The sequence below is a fragment of the Pagrus pagrus genome, assembly GCF_965226575.1.
Source record: "Pagrus pagrus genome assembly, chromosome: 7".
NCBI lineage: Eukaryota > Metazoa > Chordata > Actinopteri > Spariformes > Sparidae > Pagrus > Pagrus pagrus.
In genome coordinates this window covers 1,134,132-1,156,357 of record NC_140191.1, presented here as the reverse complement: position 1 = coordinate 1,156,357, position 22,226 = coordinate 1,134,132, and the positions used below count along the sequence as shown (strand labels likewise).

Genomic DNA, 22,226 nt, shown 5'->3' with positions numbered 1-22,226 from the left:
CTTGTAAAAATACGTGGAAATTATCCTTTAATGTCTTTCTACATGCAACATGTCAACATTGATCTGTCTGTCTGTCTGTCTGTCTGAGCACCACCGTGGTCTGGAGAAAGATATCAGTAGCTACTGGTCAAATATTCATATTCATTTCTAAAAAGATTTAATATACAATTCCAGTTTGGTGAAACATACGCTCCAGTATCAGCACACCTGTGAGTGGAGTGAAGCTCACTCTACAGGTAAATTCTGAACAGAAATGTCACACTTTTTGTGTGTGGTAGTGGTTCCTCATTTTCATATACCATCTTTGCATTAACTGAATCTGACCAATAGGGGCGCTCGTGAGTTTCCCGTTTCCGTTCCGACCCGGATCCACAACAACAGCTTGAAACGGCTAATCAGCTAGTTAGCTAGCTAAGTGACTCAGGCGGCTACTTTTGTTTATTATTTACGGTTTCGGTCCGTTTGCCGCCGCGGGACGTTTCACGGCTGCTATCGTAGCTAACCCACCGACAGACGACATGAAGACGGTTACTCTGCGTTCAGGCTGAAGATTGTCCCGCCTGCAGCATCACTGGAAGCGGAGGGACGTCGGTTTCTGCTAGCCTGCTAAAGCACACACACATAAACAACAACAACAACAGCAGCAACAACAGCAACAACAGCAGCAGCAGCAGCGGTCCTGTCAGCAGCAGCAGAGACCACACTAACCTCCGGTAACCAGAAACACACAGCTTCGTTTATGTGTCTTAACACGGACATTCATGTTTCGGGTGATGCTAATGCGAATGGTTTTACTTAAGGAAGCTAATAACGGTTAGCTAGCATGCTAAATTAGCGCTGTCAAAGTGCTGTGTGTCGCCGGATCATGTGACTCCTGCAGCGGCTTCAACCGAGCTGAGGTTGAGGCTGTACTTCGTCCATGTTTGCTCACAGCTGCTTTATTTGTTTTAGTGTAATGAAGGATGTCCAGCTGTGAAGTCCAGATGTTTGGCTGCATTAAAGGACATTGCAGATAAATTAAAGTTAACTCGTTGCTGTGAAGCAGAAAACCGGAGGAGCTAAACCTGCTCAGTGTTTACAGAGTTTAGCTTCTGTTGCATCGTGTAGGAACATGTTTTAAAGGAACACTCTGTAGTTTTACAGAACACTGTTTGAAGGTAGAAAGGTGGCAGGGTCCGCCACATATAAACAAAGTGAAACAGTATAAAGTGTGTTGTCCTTTAAGGTCAGTTTGTTTATTCAGTCATGAAAACAAAGAGTTTGTTCATTTAGTTTATTTAGGCAGAAAAAAATCAGCCAATGAGGATCTTTCTCTGCTCATTAACATTTCTTCAACAAAACTACAGACTGCTCCTTTAAACTACATGGTCAAAAGTAAGCGGACAGACCTGGGAACATACAGGTGTGTACTTTTGGTGTGTGTCTGTTTTTGAAGAAGGAATATTAGTACTTTTGTTTCAGACAGCGTTCGTCTTCCATCTGTGTAAAAACAGGATAAACGGACACTTACCAGAAGTTCCTCCAGCTCAAGGTAATAGATTACACAAAGTAACTGATCCGACCTGAAACCTGGTTCCTTTGTTTTTAAGTATTTGAGACTTTGGTTGAAGGTTTTTCTTCTTGTTTTCAGTGTATTTTACAAACCAAGACTTTTGAAATATGGTTCATTAAAAAGGATACAGAAGAAGAAGACCAGCTGTTCTTTGTCATCGAACTGCAGCTGTGGTTTTTATAGTTTGTTTGTTTGGTGAGTGAAGTAGTGGATCTTGGTATGGCCGACTCACCGACTGTCCTGGACATGTTGGTTTGAACGAGCGCTCCGTGTGGTTCTTCTGTTATTGTTTGGTTCTAGATGTGACGGATGTGGTGGTAAAATCATGGCGACTGTTTTGTGTTTGCTGAACGCTGCTGGTGATCCGTAAAGTACCTGAAACATTAAGTTTCATCTCCTGAGCAGAACCCAGGTGGAGAACAGACCAGAACCAGAGACTATGGGCCACATGTTGTTGAGTTCCTGTAGTGAAAAAGTTAAATAATCATCTATATGTTCGTTTGAAACTTAAACTGATTTGTCCTGTAACGTTCCCACAGGCGGGGTGTTCTGAGGCGTGATGGGGAACCAGCTGGCGGGGATCGCCCCCTCACAGATCCTGTCTGTGGACAGCTACTTCTCAGACATCCATGACCATGAGTATGATAAGAGTCTGGGCAGCACCCGCTTCTTCAAGGTGGCCCGGGCTAAACACCGGGAAGGCCTGGTGGTGGTCAAAGTCTTCGCCATCCAGGACCCATCGCTGCCTCTGACCAGCTACAAACAGGAGCTGGAGGAGCTGAAGATCCGACTGCACTCCTGCCAGAACTGCCTGCCCTTCCAGAAAACGTCCCTGACGGAGAAAGCCGCCATCTTGTTCCGTCAGTACGTCCGGGACAACCTGTACGACCGCATCAGCACCCGGCCCTTCCTCAACAACGTGGAGAAGCGCTGGTTGGCTTTCCAGATCCTCAACGCCGTGGATCAGGCGCACAAAGCCGGCGTCCGCCACGGCGACATCAAGACGGAGAACGTGATGGTGACCAGCTGGAACTGGGTGCTGCTCACCGACTTCGCCAGCTTCAAGCCCACGTACCTGCCAGAGGACAACCCCGCCGACTTCAACTACTTCTTTGACACGTCCAGGCGGAGGACGTGCTACATCGCTCCAGAGAGGTTCGTGGACGGCAGCATGTTCACCACAGAGAGCGACCAGAACACGCCGCTGGTGGACCTGACCAATAACAACCAGAGGAGCCGAGGGGAGCTCAAACAGGCCATGGACATCTTCTCTGCAGGTAGAAAACTGAAAGCACAGCACAAATAATTCAATGTTTTCCAAAGTATCAGATTTCAGATGATGCAAATAGATGATCTGGGCTGCAACTAACGATTATTAACACTGTTGATTATTTTCTTGATTAATCGATTAGTTGTTTGATTCATAAAATGTCAGAAAGTCGTGAATCGTCTTGTTTTGTCCACAACCTGAAGACATTCAGTTTATCCTTGTCGTTGTGTCTTCAGGCTGTGTGATAGCCGAGCTCTTCACGGAGGGCGTCCCTCTCTTCGATCTGTCCCAGCTGCTGGCGTATCGCAAAGGACACTTCCAGACCGAGCAGGTCCTCCTGAAGATCGAGGACCGGAGCATCCGGGAGCTGGTAATGATCGCTGTCGCCCGATTGGTTCTTAGAAGTCAAATCAGTTTGTGGAAAAGGGCTTCACTGCTTTATACTGCGGAGGTTCCCCTTTCATGTCCAGATAGATTTATAAGAGTGGCTATTTGAAACGTCTGCAGTTAAAAAGGTCTACTAATAAACCAAGAATGTATGTTTGTATGACGAGCTGTTGACTTTATTTAACTCGTTCTGTGGTGATTTTCTCCGTCAGGTGGCTCAGATGGTGCAGAGGGAGCCGGAGAAGCGTCTGACAGCTGAAGAGTATCTGAAGCAGCAGAGAGGGAAAGCCTTCCCCGACATCTTCTACACCTTCCTGCAGCCGTACATGGCTCAGTTTGCCAAAGAGACCTTCCAGTCCGCAGACGAGCGAGTCCTCGTTATCCGCAAAGACCTCGACAACATCCTGCACAACCTGCGAGGAGGTGAGAGGGATCTGAGCTGTCAGACGTTCTGATGGTTACACGCTGAAAACTGCTCCTCACTGTTTGCAATCTGTTTCCTCTCCAGGCTCCTCTTCCTCGTCTTCGTCTCAGGACGGCAGCGATGTCGTGCTGAGCTCCAGGGAGGAGCAGGGCCTCATCGTGCTGGTGTCCGTCATCACCTCCTGCCTGCAGACGCTGCACTCCTGCGACTCCAAGCTGGCAGCGCTGGAGCTCATCCTGCACCTGGCCCCGCGGCTCGGCGTCGACATCCTGCTCGACCGCATCACGCCGTACCTGCTGCACTTCTGCAACGACCCCGTGCCTCGAGTGCGCGCTCAGGCCGTGCGCACTCTGGCCAAAGTGCTGGCTCTGGTGAAGGAGGTGCCGAGGAACGACGTCAACATCTACCCGGAGTACATCCTGCCGGGCATCGCACACCTCGCCCAGGACGACGCCACCATCGTCAGGCTGGCGTACGCAGGTCAGAGGCTTTGAGGGTTTGAACTGCTCACACTGAATAAATGTTCAGGTTCTGGTGAAGATTTCAATACATCAAACAGATCCTGTTATTATGGGTTATCACTGTCGTTATCAGATTAAAACGTTTTTATCTGCCTTTAAAATTCAGCATCAGTCGGACTGTAACACATTTAGTTCCTTGTCTTTATTCCTCTCTGCTGATGTTCAGAGAACATAGCTCACCTGGCAGAGAGCGCGCTGCGTTTCCTGGAGCTGGTTCAGGAAAACAACGTGAACACAGAGGACCTGAGCGGTGAGGACACGGAGGAAACTCTCCACCCCAACGAGAACTACGACTCAGGTACAGAAACACAAACACAGAGCGGACACGCCGTCAGAGGAGTTGATGTGTCTGACAAATGTGCCGCATGTTTGACGTTCAGAGCTGCAGGCGCTGCACGAGATGGTGCAGCAGAAGGTGGTGACGCTGCTCAGCGACTCTGAGAACATCGTCAAGCAGTCGCTGATGGAGAACGGCATCACGCGCCTCTGCGTCTTCTTCGGCCGGCAGAAAGCCAACGACGTGCTGCTGTCCCACATGATCACCTTCCTCAACGACAAGAACGACTGGCACCTGCGAGGAGCCTTCTTCGACAGCATCGTCGGTATGAAACTACAAAATGAGGAAATTTCAGGTGGAAGTTTCTCTGAGGTGTTCTGTGGAAGAAAAATAACAGAATGATTTTATTTCACTGCAGATAATAAAATAAATTCACTGGTAAACAACAGTTTGTGTGTTTCCCTCCCTCTCCTGTCGTATCGAAGGCGTGGCGGCGTACGTCGGCTGGCAGAGCTCCTCCATCCTGAAGCCTCTCCTCCAGCAGGGTCTGAGCGACACCGAGGAGTTCGTCATCTATAAAGCTCTCAACGCTCTCACCTGTATGTGTCAGCTGGGTCTGCTGCAGAAACCTCATATCTACGAGTTCGTCAGTGACATCGGTGAGCTCAGAGTGAAACACTGGATCTTATTGCATCTACTGAATCAGCCTCATAATGCAGCTCTGCACCGCCGTGACGTCCCTGTCGGCGCTGATATCCTCATATCCTAGATTTCAGAGTTCAGAGCACCAGTAAAAACTGATATTGTGACACCCGTGTCAATTATCTTAGTGTGTTCCTTCAGTAAACTGGCCTGTATATTTTGTCCTCTCTGGCTCGCTGTAGCTCCGTTCTTGTGTCACCCCAACCTGTGGATCCGTTACGGGGCGGTGGGCTTCATCACCGTCATCGCACAGCACCTGAACGTGGCCGACGTCTACTGCAAACTGATGCCTCACCTCAACCCCTTCATCACCCAGCCCATCATCCAGGTGAGTACTCCTCCTCCTCATCATCGTTATCATCATCATCATCACTATCACTGCACGCCTCTTCATCCCTCTATGTCCCGTCCTCAGATCGATAAGGAGCTGGTGCTGCTCAGCGTGCTGAAGGAGCCGGTCAGTCGCTCCATCTTCGACTACGCCCTGCGCTCCAAAGACATCGCCAGCCTCTTCCGCCACCTGCTGCTTCGACAGAAGAAGCGCGCAGGATCTATCCCAGAATGCCCCACTCCCGAAGACCCGGCCATCGCACAGCTCCTCAAGAAGCTGCTGTCACAGGTCAGAACAACATCGCTCACTCAGGTTATTTATGACATGTCGGGGCTCGTGTCCATGTAGAGTTTGTGTTCTGAGCACCAGCGTCTTTTTTCTCTTGCATCTCCCGAACCAGGCATTCATATTTTATGTATTTTTGTCGGATCGCGTCATGAACCCACGTCCTCTCTCTGTAGCTGATAGCTGGAGCCGTGACAGCAGGGACATCAGCATTACTGAGCTCAAAGTATGAGAGCAAGCTCGTGATAAGAATAAAAATAGAAAACAAACATCCACAGCGCAGCACTCAAGAGCCAGCGCTGTTCTGCCCGACAGTAGAGTCATGTGGACGCGGCTCCTTATGGATGTTTAAGTCAAGGGAAAAGAGTGTTTCCCCGGTGTTGGTTATTTTGATCTCACTGAAGTCGATTGTTTGAATGTTGTCATCCTGTAGTCAGTCAAGTGACAGACGCTGTTCAGGTCATAACAACACAGTTATTGTTCCAACATCACAGGAAATCTGCTGACAGACACAGATCAGCACAAACAGTAATTATATTAATTTAATCAGGTTTCATTGATGTTAATCAGCAGCAAAGAGAAGAATGAGAATATGAAACGAGTCTGTCAGAGAACATAAACAGAAAAATGTGGCAGGGTTCAGAAACTAAATCCAAAAACCTTGTTCTGAAGTGTAAACGTCTGAGCTCAACCGATGACAGATCTCTTTCCTGATCCGACTCTCAAATTAAGTTTCAGTTGGACTGCAGCCAGCGTGGAGGCCTCACATCACCGTGTGCTGCAGCTCTTTGTCTGATCCTCAGCAGACCACGCCAGTCTGAGCAGAGCAGGACGAGCCAGACAGGAAGTCAGAGCAGCAGAGTTCAGCCAGTTAATTTTCAAAATAAAACAACCAGTTCAAACTCAGGCTCTACAGCACAGTTTAGAGTGTCTCCTGAGTGTCTCCTGAGTCTCCAGGGTGTCTCCTGAGTCTCCTGGGTGTCTCCTGTGTCTCCTGAGTCTCCAGGGTGTCTCCTGAGTCTCCAGGGTGTCTCCTGAGTCTCCTGAGTGTCTCCTGAGTCTCCTGAGTGTCTCTAGAGTGTCTCCAGAGTGTCCCTAGAGAGTCTCCTGAGAGTCTCCTGAGTGACCTGAGTGTCTCCAGAGTGTCTCCTGAGTCTCCTGAGTGTCTCCTGAGTCTCCTGAGTGTTTCCTGAGAGTCTCCTGAGTGTCTCTAGAGTGTCTCCTGAGTGACCTGAGTGTCTCTAGAGTGTCTCTAGAGTGTCTCCTGAGTGTCTCCAGAGTGTCTCCAGAGTGTCTCCAGAGTGTCTCCTGAGAGTCTCCTGAGTGTCCTGAGAGTCTCCTGAGTGTCTCTAGAGTGTCTCTAGAGTGTCTCCTGAGAGTCTCCTGAGAGTCTCCTGAGTCTCCTGAGTGTCTCCTGAGTGTCTCCTGAGTGTCTCCTGAGTGACCTGAGTGTCTCCAGAGTGTCTCCAGAGTGTCTCCAAAGTGTCTCCTGAGTGTCCTGAGTGTCCTGAGGGTGTACTCGGGGTGTTCGACCAGAGGGGGCAGTGAAACACTGTGTTAGCCTGTAGCTCAAAGTTAAAACAGACATGAACACATTCACTCTCACACACTTCCAGTGAATCCGGCCACAGATCTCCCACATTCTGCTTTGAACTTGTCTTGAGTCACCTGAGATGACTCCACTTCGCCTGATGAAAGCCTGTCTGTCGGTGGGGGGTGTCTGTCTTGGTGTGTGTGTGTGTGTGTGTGTGTGTGTGTGTGTGTGTGTGTGTGTGTGTGTCTCCATGTTGTTTTGGTTCATCTGTTTGTCATCAGGCAGCAGCGCTGTAAGAACAAACCTCAGAAAGCATGCGCTCTGAAACGTCTCGTTCGTTTTATTTGCTCTGTATGTAATTGAGGAAAATTCTCTGTGATCCTCAGATTATTCCCAGATTCTGTTTGAAGTTTAAAACTCAAGTTCTGAGGAAATCTGAGGAATTATCGTTACTTCTAGCAAAACAAACACACACAGTAAATCAGATCAGAAACAGACGTGAGAGCTCTTTCAAGAAACATTTAGTTACAGAAGTTTGTCGATCAAAAACTGCAGCTAGAGAAAACATGAGGGCAGGAATGTGAGGAGTGGGAGTCTGACAGGAAGAACGTTATCTGTTATTTATTCATGTTTCTGTCCTGCTGGTGGTTTCTGGTACGAGATGAATGATGGAAATTTGTGATAAAGAAACATGAGTCAGGTTTACAGTTACTGTGTTTGATGCAGAGTATTATTAAGCGTCTGTAGTCTAACGTGCAAAACTGGAATTAGATGTTGATTTTAATATATTTGACTGAATTAATTTGGGTTTGTATGAATAGAACATTTTAAAATCGCTCATTTGACCAGTTTTTTAATGGATGTGACAGAAAATGTTTCAGTCCAGAAAAGTCATGAGCTGCAGGTCGAGCTCAGATTCTCAGACCGGAGCTGCTGCTGACAGATTTCATCGACTTTCTCTCTGATTGTATTCACGTGGCTGTGTTTCCTTTGTTGTGATAAGATGTTTAAATCCTTCCTATTTCTCTGAAGTAGTTGCTGCTCGCTCTTTAATGATGCTTTTTGCCCTGTTGGATCAGTCTGATCTGTGCTCGGCTGAACGTCGTGCTCACACAGTTGAACCTGTGTTGGATTAGTCTGATTGTGGAAACACTTCAGCTCCGACTGATTTGTTAGTTTCATTCAAGTCAGGCGTTGGACTTTAATCCCCATGTTTTATGCATCAGGCCTCAGGATTTGTTAATGTGGTTATATGGTGTCGACCGTTAGCACCTCTGAGGGTCAGTTAATCTGAATCCTGCTGTCAGATGTTTCCCAACAAAGAGAAGAGAAGGAGAAGGGAGAGCAGAAGATCCCCATCTTCAGACCACAACGTTAAACTCTGTGTTAAAAACACACACACCGGCTCAGACTCCCACACGTTTCCACAGCATCACTTATATTTCATGTTTCCAGAGGCTTCTTCAGAACTGGATCAGCGAGGGGCAGAACGTTTCTGTAGAACTTCTGCAAAAACATTCAGAGGCTCTGAAGAAACTTCCACAAAACTTCTGAGTCCTGCGGGACGTTCTGAAGGATGATGAACTCTGAACACACACTGAGTCCAGATAAAACAGAGTCGGTCACACTGGGGCAGAGCTGCGAGAGCGAGGTCAGCAGTTTATAACGCTCCATCTGGCAACCAGAGCGCGCGCGCACACACACACACACACACACACACACACACACACACACACACACACACACACATTCAGTGGTTTTTTTCTTAATGTTCTGAGGAAATCCCACATTTCACACAAACTGCTTTCACAGACCTCCTCTGTGAAGAAACAGCGTTACTCACATGAAGCTCACATCGTGTTCATTTATAGATGTTGATTTAAACACTTTAATCGTGACACACAGTGGAAGAAGGTCAGTGTCTCTGAACTTCGTCCTGGATCTGTCCGGTCTTCTTCTTCAGTCACCACCTGTCATCAGGCCAACACACAAAACAAAGCACACTTTGTCTGAGAGAAACAGCTTTAAACTCTGGCTCTGACTTCTTGGCTCCAACATACAATCCTGTATTCAAACTTTGACGTCGATATTTGTTAACGGCATCAAAGAAAAGCTCTTCCACTGATGGAGAACAGGAAGCAGACGCAGGAAATGAGAAAGAGGCCGGCAGTGAAGGTTCGCTCTTCATAGTTGTTACAACATCCAGACACTAGATCTTCTCCTCTGATCAGGACTGGAGGTTAAAAGCATAAATATTACGACCTTTTCAGAACTTTGCCTCGACACCGATCACCTCATTCTCAGTCTCGAGCCAAACATGAGCCACACTGTCTGTTTTACTGATCCAACCATTGAACCAGTAACCACAACATCACCAGACTCCCTTAACAGATGTCTCCGTTTAGTGAGTTGTGGAGTTGGAGACACTTTATAAACTCTGTCTCTGACTGATTCTTCATTATCTGCTCCTTCTTGTAATTATGATACAATACTTGTTGGGAGACACGTTCACTGTCTCACATGGGGTTTGTTTAACGCTGACAAGAAGAAATGTTCAGCTCATATTGTCACAACTTTTAACTTTGACAATATAAACCGTGTTGGTCACAGCGTTGACGGACTCAGCTGTCATGTGTGTGTGAAAACGTGTTGTCTCCGGCCTCTGTGTCCACTCTGTCCTGTTTGCTGTCCTCTCAGGGGATGACCGAGGCGGAGGAGGACAAGCTGCTGGCGCTCAAAGACTTCATGCTGAAATCCAACAAGGCCAAAGCCAACATGGGCGAGCAGAGTCACCTGGGAGAGGCGGTCCAGACCGGCGTCATCGACCTGGCCACGCTCGGCATCACCGGCCGTCAGGTGGACCTGGTGAAACCCAAAGCTGAGGCAGAGGACAAGAGAGGTAACCGACGCTCCGACGCAGCATTTACACAAACTGTTAGAGCAATGACACCTTTGTGTCTTCACAGTGACGTGTTGTCATGACTTCTGAGGCGATCAGAGGGTTTTTTAAAGGTTCTTTTAACTTCACCAAAATACATCTTCTCACTTCACATCGAGTGTTTTCTCTTAAAAGCGTTTTATGGGCTTTTTCTTCAGTAGAAAGTAATAAAAGCTCTTTACAGTGTTTGTGGATGATCAAGAATAACCAGGACAGAAAAAGACAAACTAAAGTCGTCTCTCCTTTGTCTGAAAACCTGGACAAATGAAACCAAAACTATCTGCCTGGACAAACAGCACTGAAGGAATCTGAGAACAAGCGTTTTCTGCGATTTGACGAAAGAGCAGAGAAGAAAAATTAAAGTTAATTGCACCCTTGATTTATTTTTAATGATCGTCTTCAGCTCCTGGCTGAGCTCTGAGATTCATTGATTGAATCATGTCTGAACAGACGAACCATCAGACGGGATTTAAAGAAACTTCCCAGTTAAACAGATTAAATTAAAAACACATTTGTGCTTCTTGAGTTTTTTTCTCATTGATCTCCACAACAAACTCAGTGAAGAAATCTTAAAGCAGAAAATAAGAATGAGGCCAAAATAATCAATAAAATAACAAAAATCCCTTTTAACCTTATTGTTATTTTATTGCTCAGGGAAAACGATTTGATTAAATAAGTTATTTAAAGGTATTTTGTAGATTAACCTTCATGTATATAATGAATTAAAACATTTAAACGTTGAGTTGAAGCAGAATCTGCTGCGTTCGTCTCGTCGACCGGCTTCATCTCTGTTTCATGTTAAATGTTGTTTTTATTCATTTCAGAGTCCATCGCGGCAACATCTGGTACTTTTGTTTCATGTGCTTCAGTGTGAAGTGATACGCATGCGTGCTGTTCAAATAACAAACTGTTGAAGGTCCCACGAAATTAAAAATACGTCTTCCACGTTGTAACCTCATGTTCCTGTCTCCTGATCTGCTGACTCATCGTGTGCCCAAATCCTGTCAGCAAATTACAAATCTAATCTTTTTCTAATCAAATCTGTTCTTCTTTGATTATTATTATATTATTATCTTGAGTTCATTAAAAAAAAGTCTCATCCAGTGAGTTTTATATTCATCGAGCTTCAAACTAAAGAGAAAGTTGTGACCTCAGACTTGTTTCATGGGACCTTTTAAAGTCTAACAAACTACAAATATCAGCGTCAACTTAATCAAAGTGCTAACAGCTGCATCCTGATGGTGTGAGCTACTTTCTGAACCTCTAACTTCATCTTACTGTTTCACCTGCGTCGCCTCACGTTGACAAAAAGCTGCACTTGAACACATCGCAAACACGAGAGACTGCAGCGAGAGAGGACATAACTCTCCTGACCAGCAGGTGGCAGTGGTCTGAATTTGACATTCAAAAAGGGAAACCTGAAGACTGCAGATATAAATACAATTAAATACGATAAAGAGGAGATTTTAGACACCACTCTCACTGATATGCAGTCACTTCTAATAGACAACATGTCTGTAAACGTCCCTGCTGTCGTCAGTCAACTGTCAGTTTGTGTCTTGGATGTTAAAATCATGGATACGATCGCTTCAAGAGGCTTTTCCTTCTTTTTCTGCTTCTCCTCTCAAACACTGAATCACTGAGCTCAACAGCCGATCAGTTGATGTGCTCAGTTGGCAGAAAAGCTGCAGACAAGCAGAGGTGAGAAGTATCAAAGTACAAATACTTCATTACTGTCCTTCAGTACATGTCTCAGGTATCTGTACTGTACCTGAGTATCTCTGAGACTTTCCCTCTCTACATCTGAACACAAACATCTGAACTTTCTCCTCCTCACAGCTTCAAACAGCCTCGTTACTTTAGTTTGATGCATCTGAGGTGAATTATGGATTATTGTTATTTGGCGTCATCGCACGCCGCCTTCCCAACATCACCAGACTGATGTCGACCTATCAGAGCACATCAGGCACGGCAGACGCAGCGAGACGAAACAAAGACGTAAAAGACGTGAATAGACAGAGAGGGAGGCTGATGGGGAGAAAAGGCGTGTTAGTGTCTCGTGTCTGCAGAGAGTTTCTTATTTTCTCTCTTTGTTGCTGCTCGGGACGCTTTACCAACCCAACATGTGGCTATTTGACGTCCTGGGAATGAGACTCAACAGTCAACTATCTTTGTGGTGCGTTCAGGAACAGCTGGGACAAATCCTACTGACTCTACCTTTAACTTTAATAGTCTTTGAATTATATTAATATGACGTGAGCTTCAGTCAGCTTTGACCACAGATGTCCTTCAGAGGGAGACTTTTTACTCTGATACTCTGAGTACATGTCAGAGCCTGTACTCGATTACTTTTACTGGAGTAAAGAAGCTGAATCAGTACTTCTACTTTTATCAGAGTCTGTGTGTACACAAGTTTCTGAACTTCTCCTGGAGGAAACAATATGTGGACTGTTGGCTCCTCTGCTGACGAGAGCCGACTGGTGCCAAAAACTAGAAGCACAGATGTTCACTGTCGGCCCAAACTTGGCCGGCCACATTTTGGTGTGTCAGGGCCCTCGGTGAGTGGATGAATTCAATTTTAGTGTCGTATGGTGTAAAATAAAAGAAGTAAGTAACTACAGAAATCATGTGGTTCAACGTCAGAGTGAGAGAGAGCAGGGAGAGGACGGGCCAGGTGCACGAAACAAACACGTCCACCGGGACCTGAAGCGACGCACTGAACAGACTGTATGAAGACAACAGCCAAGACACGAACCTGCAGGCTGCAGCAGAGCCTCCACCATCAGATCAGCTCCGCGCTCCAGATGTTTTTCTCTCAGTTAATGACTGCCGTCTGCAGCCAAACATTTGAAAGAGAAAGAGTCTCGAGGAAACTCCCCTCGCTAATCGCTCACATTAATCACTTTCTCGCTGTGTTCTCCAAATACAAGACAGTCCTCAGAGTCTCTTCACTGCAAAACATGTTCATCTGACGGAGGCTGTCGCTCCTGAAACTGTACTTTTGTTCAAATGTTAGAATGAAGCGATTTTAAGGTGAAATCCTTTGGTTTTAACATGTTGAACAGATGTTGGTGCTCTTTATTATTTCTCTCTTCCTCTAAATAAAGACATCATGACTCTCAGAGTTTTTTAATTGGAAACAAGATTATTTTCTCCTTGATTCATTCCAGATAAACATATTTTGCAGTGTATACATATAACCAGTCGTGGAAGTGACAACATCTGTGGAGCACGTGGTGGAGTCCGCAAAGACATTCAGCTAAACATTTATAGACTCGTTAGTTAATTGTGGCCTGAGAAATGTCTGACTTCCTGTTTGTGTGACTGTTGTGTTTTTTCTCCTGCAGCCAGGAAGCACACGAAGCAGGACTCGACGATGAACGAGGAGTGGAAGAGCATGTTTGGATCTCAGGAGCCGCCCTCCGCCCAGACCACCACGGTAACACCAGCACCCACTCTGCTTCCTGTTGGGCTTTATTCATGTTCACTGTATGCAGGTGTGTCTGGGTCTGGTGCTGTACAGCCAGAGGCTCATTCACACCAACAACACAGTGTATTACTCTGAACGTGTTGATGGGTGTTTTTAAGGCACAAAGACAAATCCTGGTTATCCAGGTGATATAATAAACTGTTAAACCATAAATCATTTTAGATTTTCTTCTATAAAGTACCAGGTGATGTCTTTGAACTTTATCCAACAGTCCAGAACGCTACAATTATATAAAACTAATAAAGTCCTCGCATGGCAGAAGCAGAAACGAGAGATTTTTGGCAGATTTGCTTGAAACTGATTCCAACGATTAACAGAAAAATCCAACCGTCCACCGTCTGAACTCAAGTTTGTCTCTGTGACTGAACTCAGACGAGCTTCATCGCCTCGTTACCTCATCGTCAAACACACTTCATTCAGACTGGACACAAACTGACCCACAGTCACCAGAACAGTGTCGGTTCATCTCCACAGTCAGCTCTGGTTCGGCCCTTTCAATGCGGGATCAGGCGCCGATACTCCGCCTCGCCGTCCGTGTGAAAGTTACAGACGTGGAGAGGAGGGAAAGTTTTGCTCCTCTTCCACAGAGTCAGCCATTTTTCTACAGTAGCCCAGAAGGGACAAACCAAACACTCACTCTAGAAGGGGACATTTGTCTTGTTGTCACTGTAGGGGAGGATGAGACGAGGGCGTTCAGTCTGAAACATCACCACTAGATGTCACTAAATCCTTCACACTGGACCTTTCAGCACAGAACGTCTCTGATGACATGCACTCAGTAACATCGCACCGCTGTGTATGTCCTTTATCATTACTGGGATCTGTTTTTGGGCAGCAGTGTGAGTTCGGCTCTTGTTTGCGACCCTCATTATTAAACAAGCTGTTAGTGAATGTTTGACTCAGGGTTTTATCTCTTTGGCCGAGAGCTCAGAAACATGTGGATGTTATTTCCTGCCACACTCAACGGCTTTTTCTCGCCATCCGACGCGTCAAAGACCGAACTGTACTCTGAATCCTGGCAGGTTTCCACACTGTGGCTCTGAGTGCGCCAAGATCTGCTTTTATATGGACTCGAGCCTCATTATGGGTTCAGTTTTATTATATCATTGTTCAGTTTGGCTTACAGTCAGATTTGAAAGTTTAAACATGATCTGTTTCATATTTATTGGCTTCATTTCGAGAGTTTTTGCACTTATAACATCTGATCTGAAGTATCATTCACAGTATCGCTGTCACATTTTAAAACAAATATAATTTAGGCTTCATGTTTCTAAGCTGAACGTGTAGATCGATCTTTCAGTGTGAACGTCTGTTTAGAGACGATTTAGATTAAACAGATTGAAACGGGTCGGCCAGTGGTAAGAATAATATAAATATTAATAAACAGGAAACTTTTAAAGAACCAGAGCTCTGAATTGGATTTTAGATGTTTCAAACTGAATCACGTCTGATAAACGAGCTGCTGATGAACTCCGTCTGACTTTCATCCATCAAAGCATCACTTCACTCTGAGGAAATGATGTTAAAGGGTAACTCCACTAATTTTATACATTAAAATGTGTTTAGAGGTCTTAGAGAATAAAGTCTCATTACCCACAATGCAACTCAGCCACAGAGTGACATCACAGGAGGCAGTTTATCAGATTACATGCAGCTTCCTCTGGAGCCATGAAAGGCTTTAAACACCTGTAAACACTTCAATGTGTAAATTGGTGAAGTTACCCTTTAATGACATGACCTGTCAGTACAATAAGGACGCGATGTGTTTACAGGCTGCAGACGGGCCGACGACTCAGATCAGGAAGAGCACCGTGACGCCGGCGTTGCCCGTGCTGCAGTCGGTGGCGAGCGGCCCCGCCTACCAGCGCCGCATCAACACCTGCAAGGCGGAGCTACAGCAGCTGGTGCAGCAGAAGAGGGAGCAGTGCAGCGCCGAGCGCATGGCCAAGCAGATGATGGAGAGCGCCGAGTGGGAGAGTCGACCTCCTCCACCTGGTAACACACACACACACACACACACACACACACACACACACACACACAGTCTCTTTAATCTGAGTTATAACGTCTTCATGTCTGTGATCGCCGCAGCAGGAAACAAAACTTCCCGTCTCTCAAAACTTTCCTGGCCTCGTCCCTTTGTCTGAATCTGTTCTGTAACTGAAACTGAAGAAACTTTTTCCTCTCAGTTCAAATTAAAAGTTAAGCAGTTTTTCCCAGATTGAAAGATGTTTCAGTTTTACTCCACAGCGACTGAAGCAGCAGAAGTTTCCCCCAGAAACTGTTCAATACATCAGTTTTGTCTCATCCAGGCTGTTGATGTGTTTTCAGGGTGGCACCCTAAAGGGCTGCTGGTCGCCCACCTCCACGAACACAAAGCTGCTGTGAACCGCATCCGAGTCTCAGACGAACACTCCATCTTTGCTACGGCGTCCAATGACGGCACCGTTAAAGTCTGGGACAGTCAGAAGATGGAGGGAAAGACCACGACCACCAGGTGAGTCTTTAAAACCACCAACGAGACCGGAGAGCTCTGGAGACCTGGAACGACTCAACAACTCTTAAAATCACTACATTTGTTAAGGGAGTCTGGTGATAGTGTGGTTACTAGTGGTTGGATCAGTTGAAACAGACAGTGTGTGTTCTCCTCCTTCTCTGAATGTGTTCTGAGTGATCGGATCTCAGTGTGTCTCATTCACACCTGTACTTCAGGCTGTCCACCTGTAATCCAGTCCCTCAGGACCGATGTTGATACCAGGTCTGAGCAGGGCCGTATGTCCGGTCAACATTTTGTCACGTGTTTGAGTTCAGAGGTTTGTGCTGAGTCTGTGAACGCTAACGCTCCAGCAACTGAAGTCTTCCTGTAGATCTTGTCTTTGCTGACCTCTGGTGGTTTAACGTCTCACCTCGCTGCTCCAGGCTGAGATCTGTGGAAACATCTCAGCAGCGACTCTACATTAACACTGATGTGTCTGCACTGTGTCCCCGCAGGTCGGTGCTGACGTATTCTCGTATCGGCGGCCATGTGAAGACGTTGACCTTCTGTCAGGGCTCACATTACTTGGCGGTGGCCTCAGATAACGGATCCATCCAGCTGCTGGCGGTCGAAGCGAACAAACCACCAAAATCCCCCAAAGTTCAGCCGTTCCAGACGAGGTACCAGGGACACACCCACAGGTAAACTCTGTCCTGATGGAGGACGTGTCTCATCCATCCTATGTGTCCGTCCTCTCAGGTGTCTGGACCTGCAGGAAGACGGCTGTGCGGTCGACATCCACCATTTTAACTCGGGAGCCCAGTCGGTGTTGGCGTACGCCACCGTCAACGGCTCGCTGGTCGGCTGGGACCTTCGCTCCAACTCCAACGCCTGGACGCTCCGCCACGACCTCCGCCTCGGACTCATCACCTCCTTCACTGTCGACATGCACCAGTGCTGGCTCTGCCTCGGTGTGTGTGTGTGTGTGTGTGTGTGTGTGTGTGTGTGTGTGTGTGTGTGTGTGTGTTCAGGGTTACAGAATGTTTTGTGGATCATCACGAGAAGAGAAAATGTGTTTATAACCGTTCAGTTTATAAAAATCTTTATGTTGTATCAGCAGAAACAACACAGTGAAGTTCAAAATGAACGAGGAGACATGATCGTGTTTATTATTGTATTTATTCTGAAAACATACAAATATTTAAAAATTAGATGGAAAAGATCCAAAATCTGCCGGTAACATTAACAAAACTACTCGTATTTATAAAAATGATGTCACTTTTAGTTAAACTGAGACAAAGATTTGGTTGAAGACCTGAAAAATCCCAAAGTTTCAGAGCTGAGAAGTTTAAACATCTGACTGTTTATTGATGTTCATATGATTTATTACGTCACATGACTTATTAGATTTGACTTTATTCCAGTTTAGAGGTGATGAGACGTATTACATTATTATTACTGTACTTTACTTGAGTATTGTACTTTGTGCTCCATTACATTTATTTGATAACTTTAGTTAGTAGTTACTTTACAGATTACAGATTACATGCTGCTTCAGAGCCACAGTATTTATTTTTTAAATTATTTTATCATCAATCAGATAAAAAACTGTGATTTTGATAATAAAAAAAAATATAAACATTCACACATGTAAATATTTGTATAATTTGCTAAGTTTTTAGCTGGTGATGTCTCTAAACGACCAACAGACTCAAACGAGAGTTGGAGAGAAGTTGGCTTTTTAAATAGTTCTTCTATGTGTTCTGAGGGCCTGTCACCGGGTCAGATTCTGAATTATCCGGGTCGGATCAGACTTGAGGACAGGAGCTGCTCTGTAGTCTGATGGTTCGACACTAACACAAACTTTACATTGTTTCACCATCATCATCTTTCTGTCTCATATAAAACGTACTGGAGAAGTACTTTTATACATTTCTGACGGATACTCTCGCTTTTACCAAAGTAATATTTTAACACGATATCTGTAGTTCACGTCCTGTCTTTGTGTTTTCTCCACAGGTACGAGCAGCGGCACCATGGCATGCTGGGATATGCGGTTCCAGCTCCCCATCTCAAACCACTCCCACCCTGCCCGAGCACGAATCAGACGGCTGCTGATGCATCCGCTCTACCAATCGTCTGTGATCGCAGGTGAGAGGACGAGAGCTGAATCATCTGCATGTTTAATATGTTCAGAAGAACCGACCAATCAGGATGAGACAGCTGGACAGATCAAACTGATCATCTGTGTGTGTGTGTGTGTGTGTGTGTGTGTGTGTGTGTGTGTGTGTGTGCGTGTGCGTGTGCGTGTGTGCGTGCACGTGTGCGTGTGCGCAGCTGTCCAGGGCAATAATGAAGTGTCTATGTGGGACATGGAGACCGGAGATCGTAAGTTCACCCTGTGGGCGAGCTCTGCACCTCCACTCTCTGAGATGCAGGTAGGAGTCCTGCACATTTAAAGGAACAGTTCACCCAGAACTGTAAATCCAGTCATCGTCTCCTCCCTCACCTACAAATCATTTTCACTGATGAGAGTTGTTGTGTTGATGAATTTAAACATCTTCACTGTCGCTCTGATGCAGCATGAAACCTGCAAACTGAAGCAAATACAAGTGGCTCAAAATTGTACTTTAAGAACTGTACTTGAGTAAATGTACTTAGTTACATTCCATCAGTGTTTCTAAGTGTGTGTGTGTGTGCAGCCGTCTCCTCACAGTGTTCACGGGATCTACTGCAGTCCTGCTGACGGGAACCCTCTGCTGCTGACGGCCGGTTCTGACATGAGGATCAGGTCTGAAACACACAAACACGACACACAACCTGCACACAAACCTCACAGCAACACACAACCATCAGTGTGTTACTCACTGTGTTCACATGCTTTCACACACACACACACACACACACACACACACACACACACACACAGAGAACATGAATGAAAAACAGTCATGGAAACATCTCCCGTTGTCTTCTCTGGAAATATGTTAAATCTGAACTGGGTCTGGCTGGAGACTGACGGACTTCCTGTTTGTGGGCAGCAGGCGCTGATGAAGCTGCTGAACGTTTCAGTGTCAGATCTTTAGTGTTATATCCAAACCTGTGTGGTTCATGATACTCACCAGTAAACAGACGCTTCATTAGTGGGTTAATGTGAACAGAGTCTTTGAGGTTCTGTTAGAACCAAACCAGCAGCGTCTGTGTTCTGCATCGTCAGACAAACGGACGATGAACAAACATCACGGCTGCTTTGAGTGAAAACAGCAGCCTGAAGTCTGAGACGGTAGGTGACGGACCAGAGAAGATGTCTGAGGACATCTGCTGCTCAGAGACATTCAGGAGAAATAAGAACACGAGAGTCCACATGTGTACAGATGTTTGTAAAAACAGGATATTGTCCTGGTTAGTTGTGTATTTAAAGGAAGTACAGCCGGATATTGTTCATTTAATCGGAGTGTGTTACTGTTCAGATTAAGAACTCAGAGGCTGTTCACACTGAAACATTGTCAACAGAAAACAGTGAACTGGCGCCTGAAAACAAACTTTACAAACCGGTTCCAGAGTGTCATGTTGTGAAAACGCCACCCCGACTCGACTAACTTGAATAGAAATAAATAATTCAATCGTGCGGTTCTTCCGGACTTTGCAAATGTTATCGGACCAAATGGCTCAAATTCTGACGGACGACTTTCTGGTTTTGAAGCAAAAATAAATGTTCCACAGTTTTACAGACGCTTCGTTCACAAAGTGTCAGAAAAAGTCTTTTTGGGCCGCAGTGCGTCACGTGACGATGTAGTTGCACAGTTTGGCCACCAGTGTCGTCCCTCTCAGGCCGACTGATGATTGGTTGTTGCGTTCAGGTTCTGGGACTTGGCGTATCCTGAGAGGTCGTACATCGTGGCGGGAGGAGCCAACGACTCGCTGCACTGCCCGTCTGTTCTGTACAGCAGGAAGATCATCGAGGGGACGGAAGTCGTACAGGTGGGAACACACACACACACACGCACACGCACACGCACACGCACACACACACACACCTGGTTTTCACACTGGAGCTCCAGATGTGATCATCAGTTTACATTATTAAATATGAATTTGTCACAGTGAAGCCGTGTTGATGCTTCGGTCAGCGTGTTATTTCCCATCATGCCTCTCTGTCAGTGTCAGTGAGGTCAAAGCGGTCTGGTGTCTCTGCAGGAGATCCACAGTAAACAGAAGAGCGGCGTGGTGGAGGACTCTCCTCGCCGCGGCCCAGAATCCCTCCCTGTGGGACACCATGACATCATCACTGACATCGCCACCTTTCAGACCACACAGGGCTTCATCGTCACCTCGTCCAGGGACGGCATCGTCAAAGTCTGGAAGTGAGGACGAGCGGCGACGACAGAGAGGACACACACACACACACACACACACACACACACACACACACACACACACACACACGATGTGTTCATGGAGCTCCTTTTTGTTTCTCACACACACGTTCATGTCCCGATGGTTTGACACAGGAAGTGAGCAGCCTCCTCCACATACTTGTTACAGTCACATGACTTCCTGTTACCCAGCAGTCCCACAGGTGTCATCAGAGCAGATCCTTAAAGGAACAGTTCATCCAAAAATGTAAATTAAGTCCTGATCACCCTTCAGCCTCGCTGTCGGAAGAAATAACAATTTTTTCAAATCAATAATTTCTCTTGGAGCGTCCAGAGACTTTGATTAAGAGCCGTCCACACCAAGAACGATCACTATAATGATAACGAGGCAGATCCACACTGATGAACGCCAGCGTTCTGTAAACAGCAGCGCTGAGCACGTACTGCTCGCTCCAGCCGGGTCGGCAGCTCAGCAAAATATGTTTTAATGAACTGTTAATCAGCCAGAAAGATCCTCCACAGATGAAGAGCTCAGAGCATCCAGCTCTCCGTCAGGAGAGTTGGAGTCGACATCATTTATCCTGCCCATCGATGAAGGACGTCAGAACAAACCTCAGACCCGATCAGAGTCTCGGGTCAAACGTGCACAAGAGTTTTCTTCTGTGTAATTTTCAGCCTCATAGTATAAATATGTCACTGATCAGTTAGTTCACATAAAGCGGTCGGCTGCAGTTACAAACCAACATTATCTTCATTATATATTATCCTGTGATTTCAGCTGTGTTCTGATTGGCTGTCGGTGTTTCTATAGTTCATTAGATCACTCTGAAGCTGATCACTGTCATGCTGGAGTTTATTAATTAATTAATCTATTTATAGTTGTTTATATCGTTCTGTGTTGACGGCCGTCTGCAGCCGACGAGCTGTTCGGAGCTCTGATGCCTCCAGCTGCTTCAGTTGATGACTGCATTTACATTTTTTGGGTGAACTTTTCCTTTAATGTCCTTATTGTGACGAGAAACCGGTTCTTTATTGGACTTTTCACTTCAGAACGTGATTTGCACACAGTCTATATTTTCATTATCACAGCAGCAGCTTCACAAACTGCAGCTCAGACACATTGACTCATCTCAGCAGAAACACGTTTTCCTTTTTTTGGTTTGTCAGAGACCAAAAACCTGAAATTAAAAAAGCACCATGTTAAAACTTAATTCAGTGTCATCGTGTGTTTACACTGAGTCCCCTGGTGTCCTGATGAGGTCATCACGTCATTCTGTAGACGATAAGCGAACGAGGACCTGATTCAGATTTTTTTAATTGTCACGTTTTCATCGTCCTGAATGTTTGAACACATGAACACAGAAATACTGTTTTTCTTTCTTTGTACATACGTTATTTTAAATCTGAGTAATATAAAGTTTGATTTGAAACTTGTACAAAATATCAAATGTAACGATCTGCAGATGATGTGAACTTTCAGTGTTAATAAAATCTGTTGTTTGATCAGAACTCGACTCCTCGTGTTCGTGTTATTGATCTGATTCAGTCAGATGATGAACAGTGAGACATAAGTTGATGTGTTGAAGTTTCCAGCAGGTTTCGTCTCTTAACGATCACACAGACACACAAACTGTTCGTCTCCTTCAAATCAACAAACTGAAGA

At 45.8% G+C, this 22,226-nt stretch overlaps 1 protein-coding gene across 1 annotated transcript; it reads left to right on the top strand.

Moving 5' to 3' along the window:
* Nucleotides 1-337: 337 nt before the first annotated feature.
* Nucleotides 338-22,077, top strand: pik3r4 (phosphoinositide-3-kinase, regulatory subunit 4). The gene is made up of 21 exons (XM_084357834.1): nt 338-713; nt 2,092-2,829; nt 3,059-3,192; nt 3,422-3,632; nt 3,718-4,113; nt 4,321-4,452; nt 4,535-4,756; nt 4,917-5,090; nt 5,316-5,461; nt 5,549-5,752; nt 9,981-10,182; nt 13,569-13,660; nt 15,484-15,706; nt 16,043-16,208; nt 16,703-16,867; nt 16,947-17,158; nt 18,207-18,338; nt 18,525-18,625; nt 18,890-18,978; nt 20,048-20,168; nt 20,385-22,077. Exons 2-21 carry the CDS (start codon nt 2,112-2,114, stop codon nt 20,553-20,555), a joined length of 4,011 nt encoding a protein of 1,336 aa, XP_084213960.1. The 5' UTR covers nt 338-713; nt 2,092-2,111; the 3' UTR covers nt 20,556-22,077.
* Nucleotides 22,078-22,226: the final 149 nt, after the last annotated feature.

What these genes read in the sequence shown, in the direction of transcription:
- pik3r4 (XM_084357834.1), top strand. Translation starts at nt 2,112, where the DNA reads ATGGGGAACCAGCTGGCGGGGATCGCCCCCTCACAGATCCTGTCTGTG. An exon ending in GAGTCGACCTCCTCCACCTG is followed by an intron (nt 15,707 to 16,042) that starts GTAACACACACA and finishes ATGTGTTTTCAG; the next exon opens with GGTGGCACCCTAAAGGGCTG. An exon ending in AGGGGACGGAAGTCGTACAG is followed by an intron (nt 20,169 to 20,384) that starts GTGGGAACACAC and finishes GTGTCTCTGCAG; the next exon opens with GAGATCCACAGTAAACAGAA.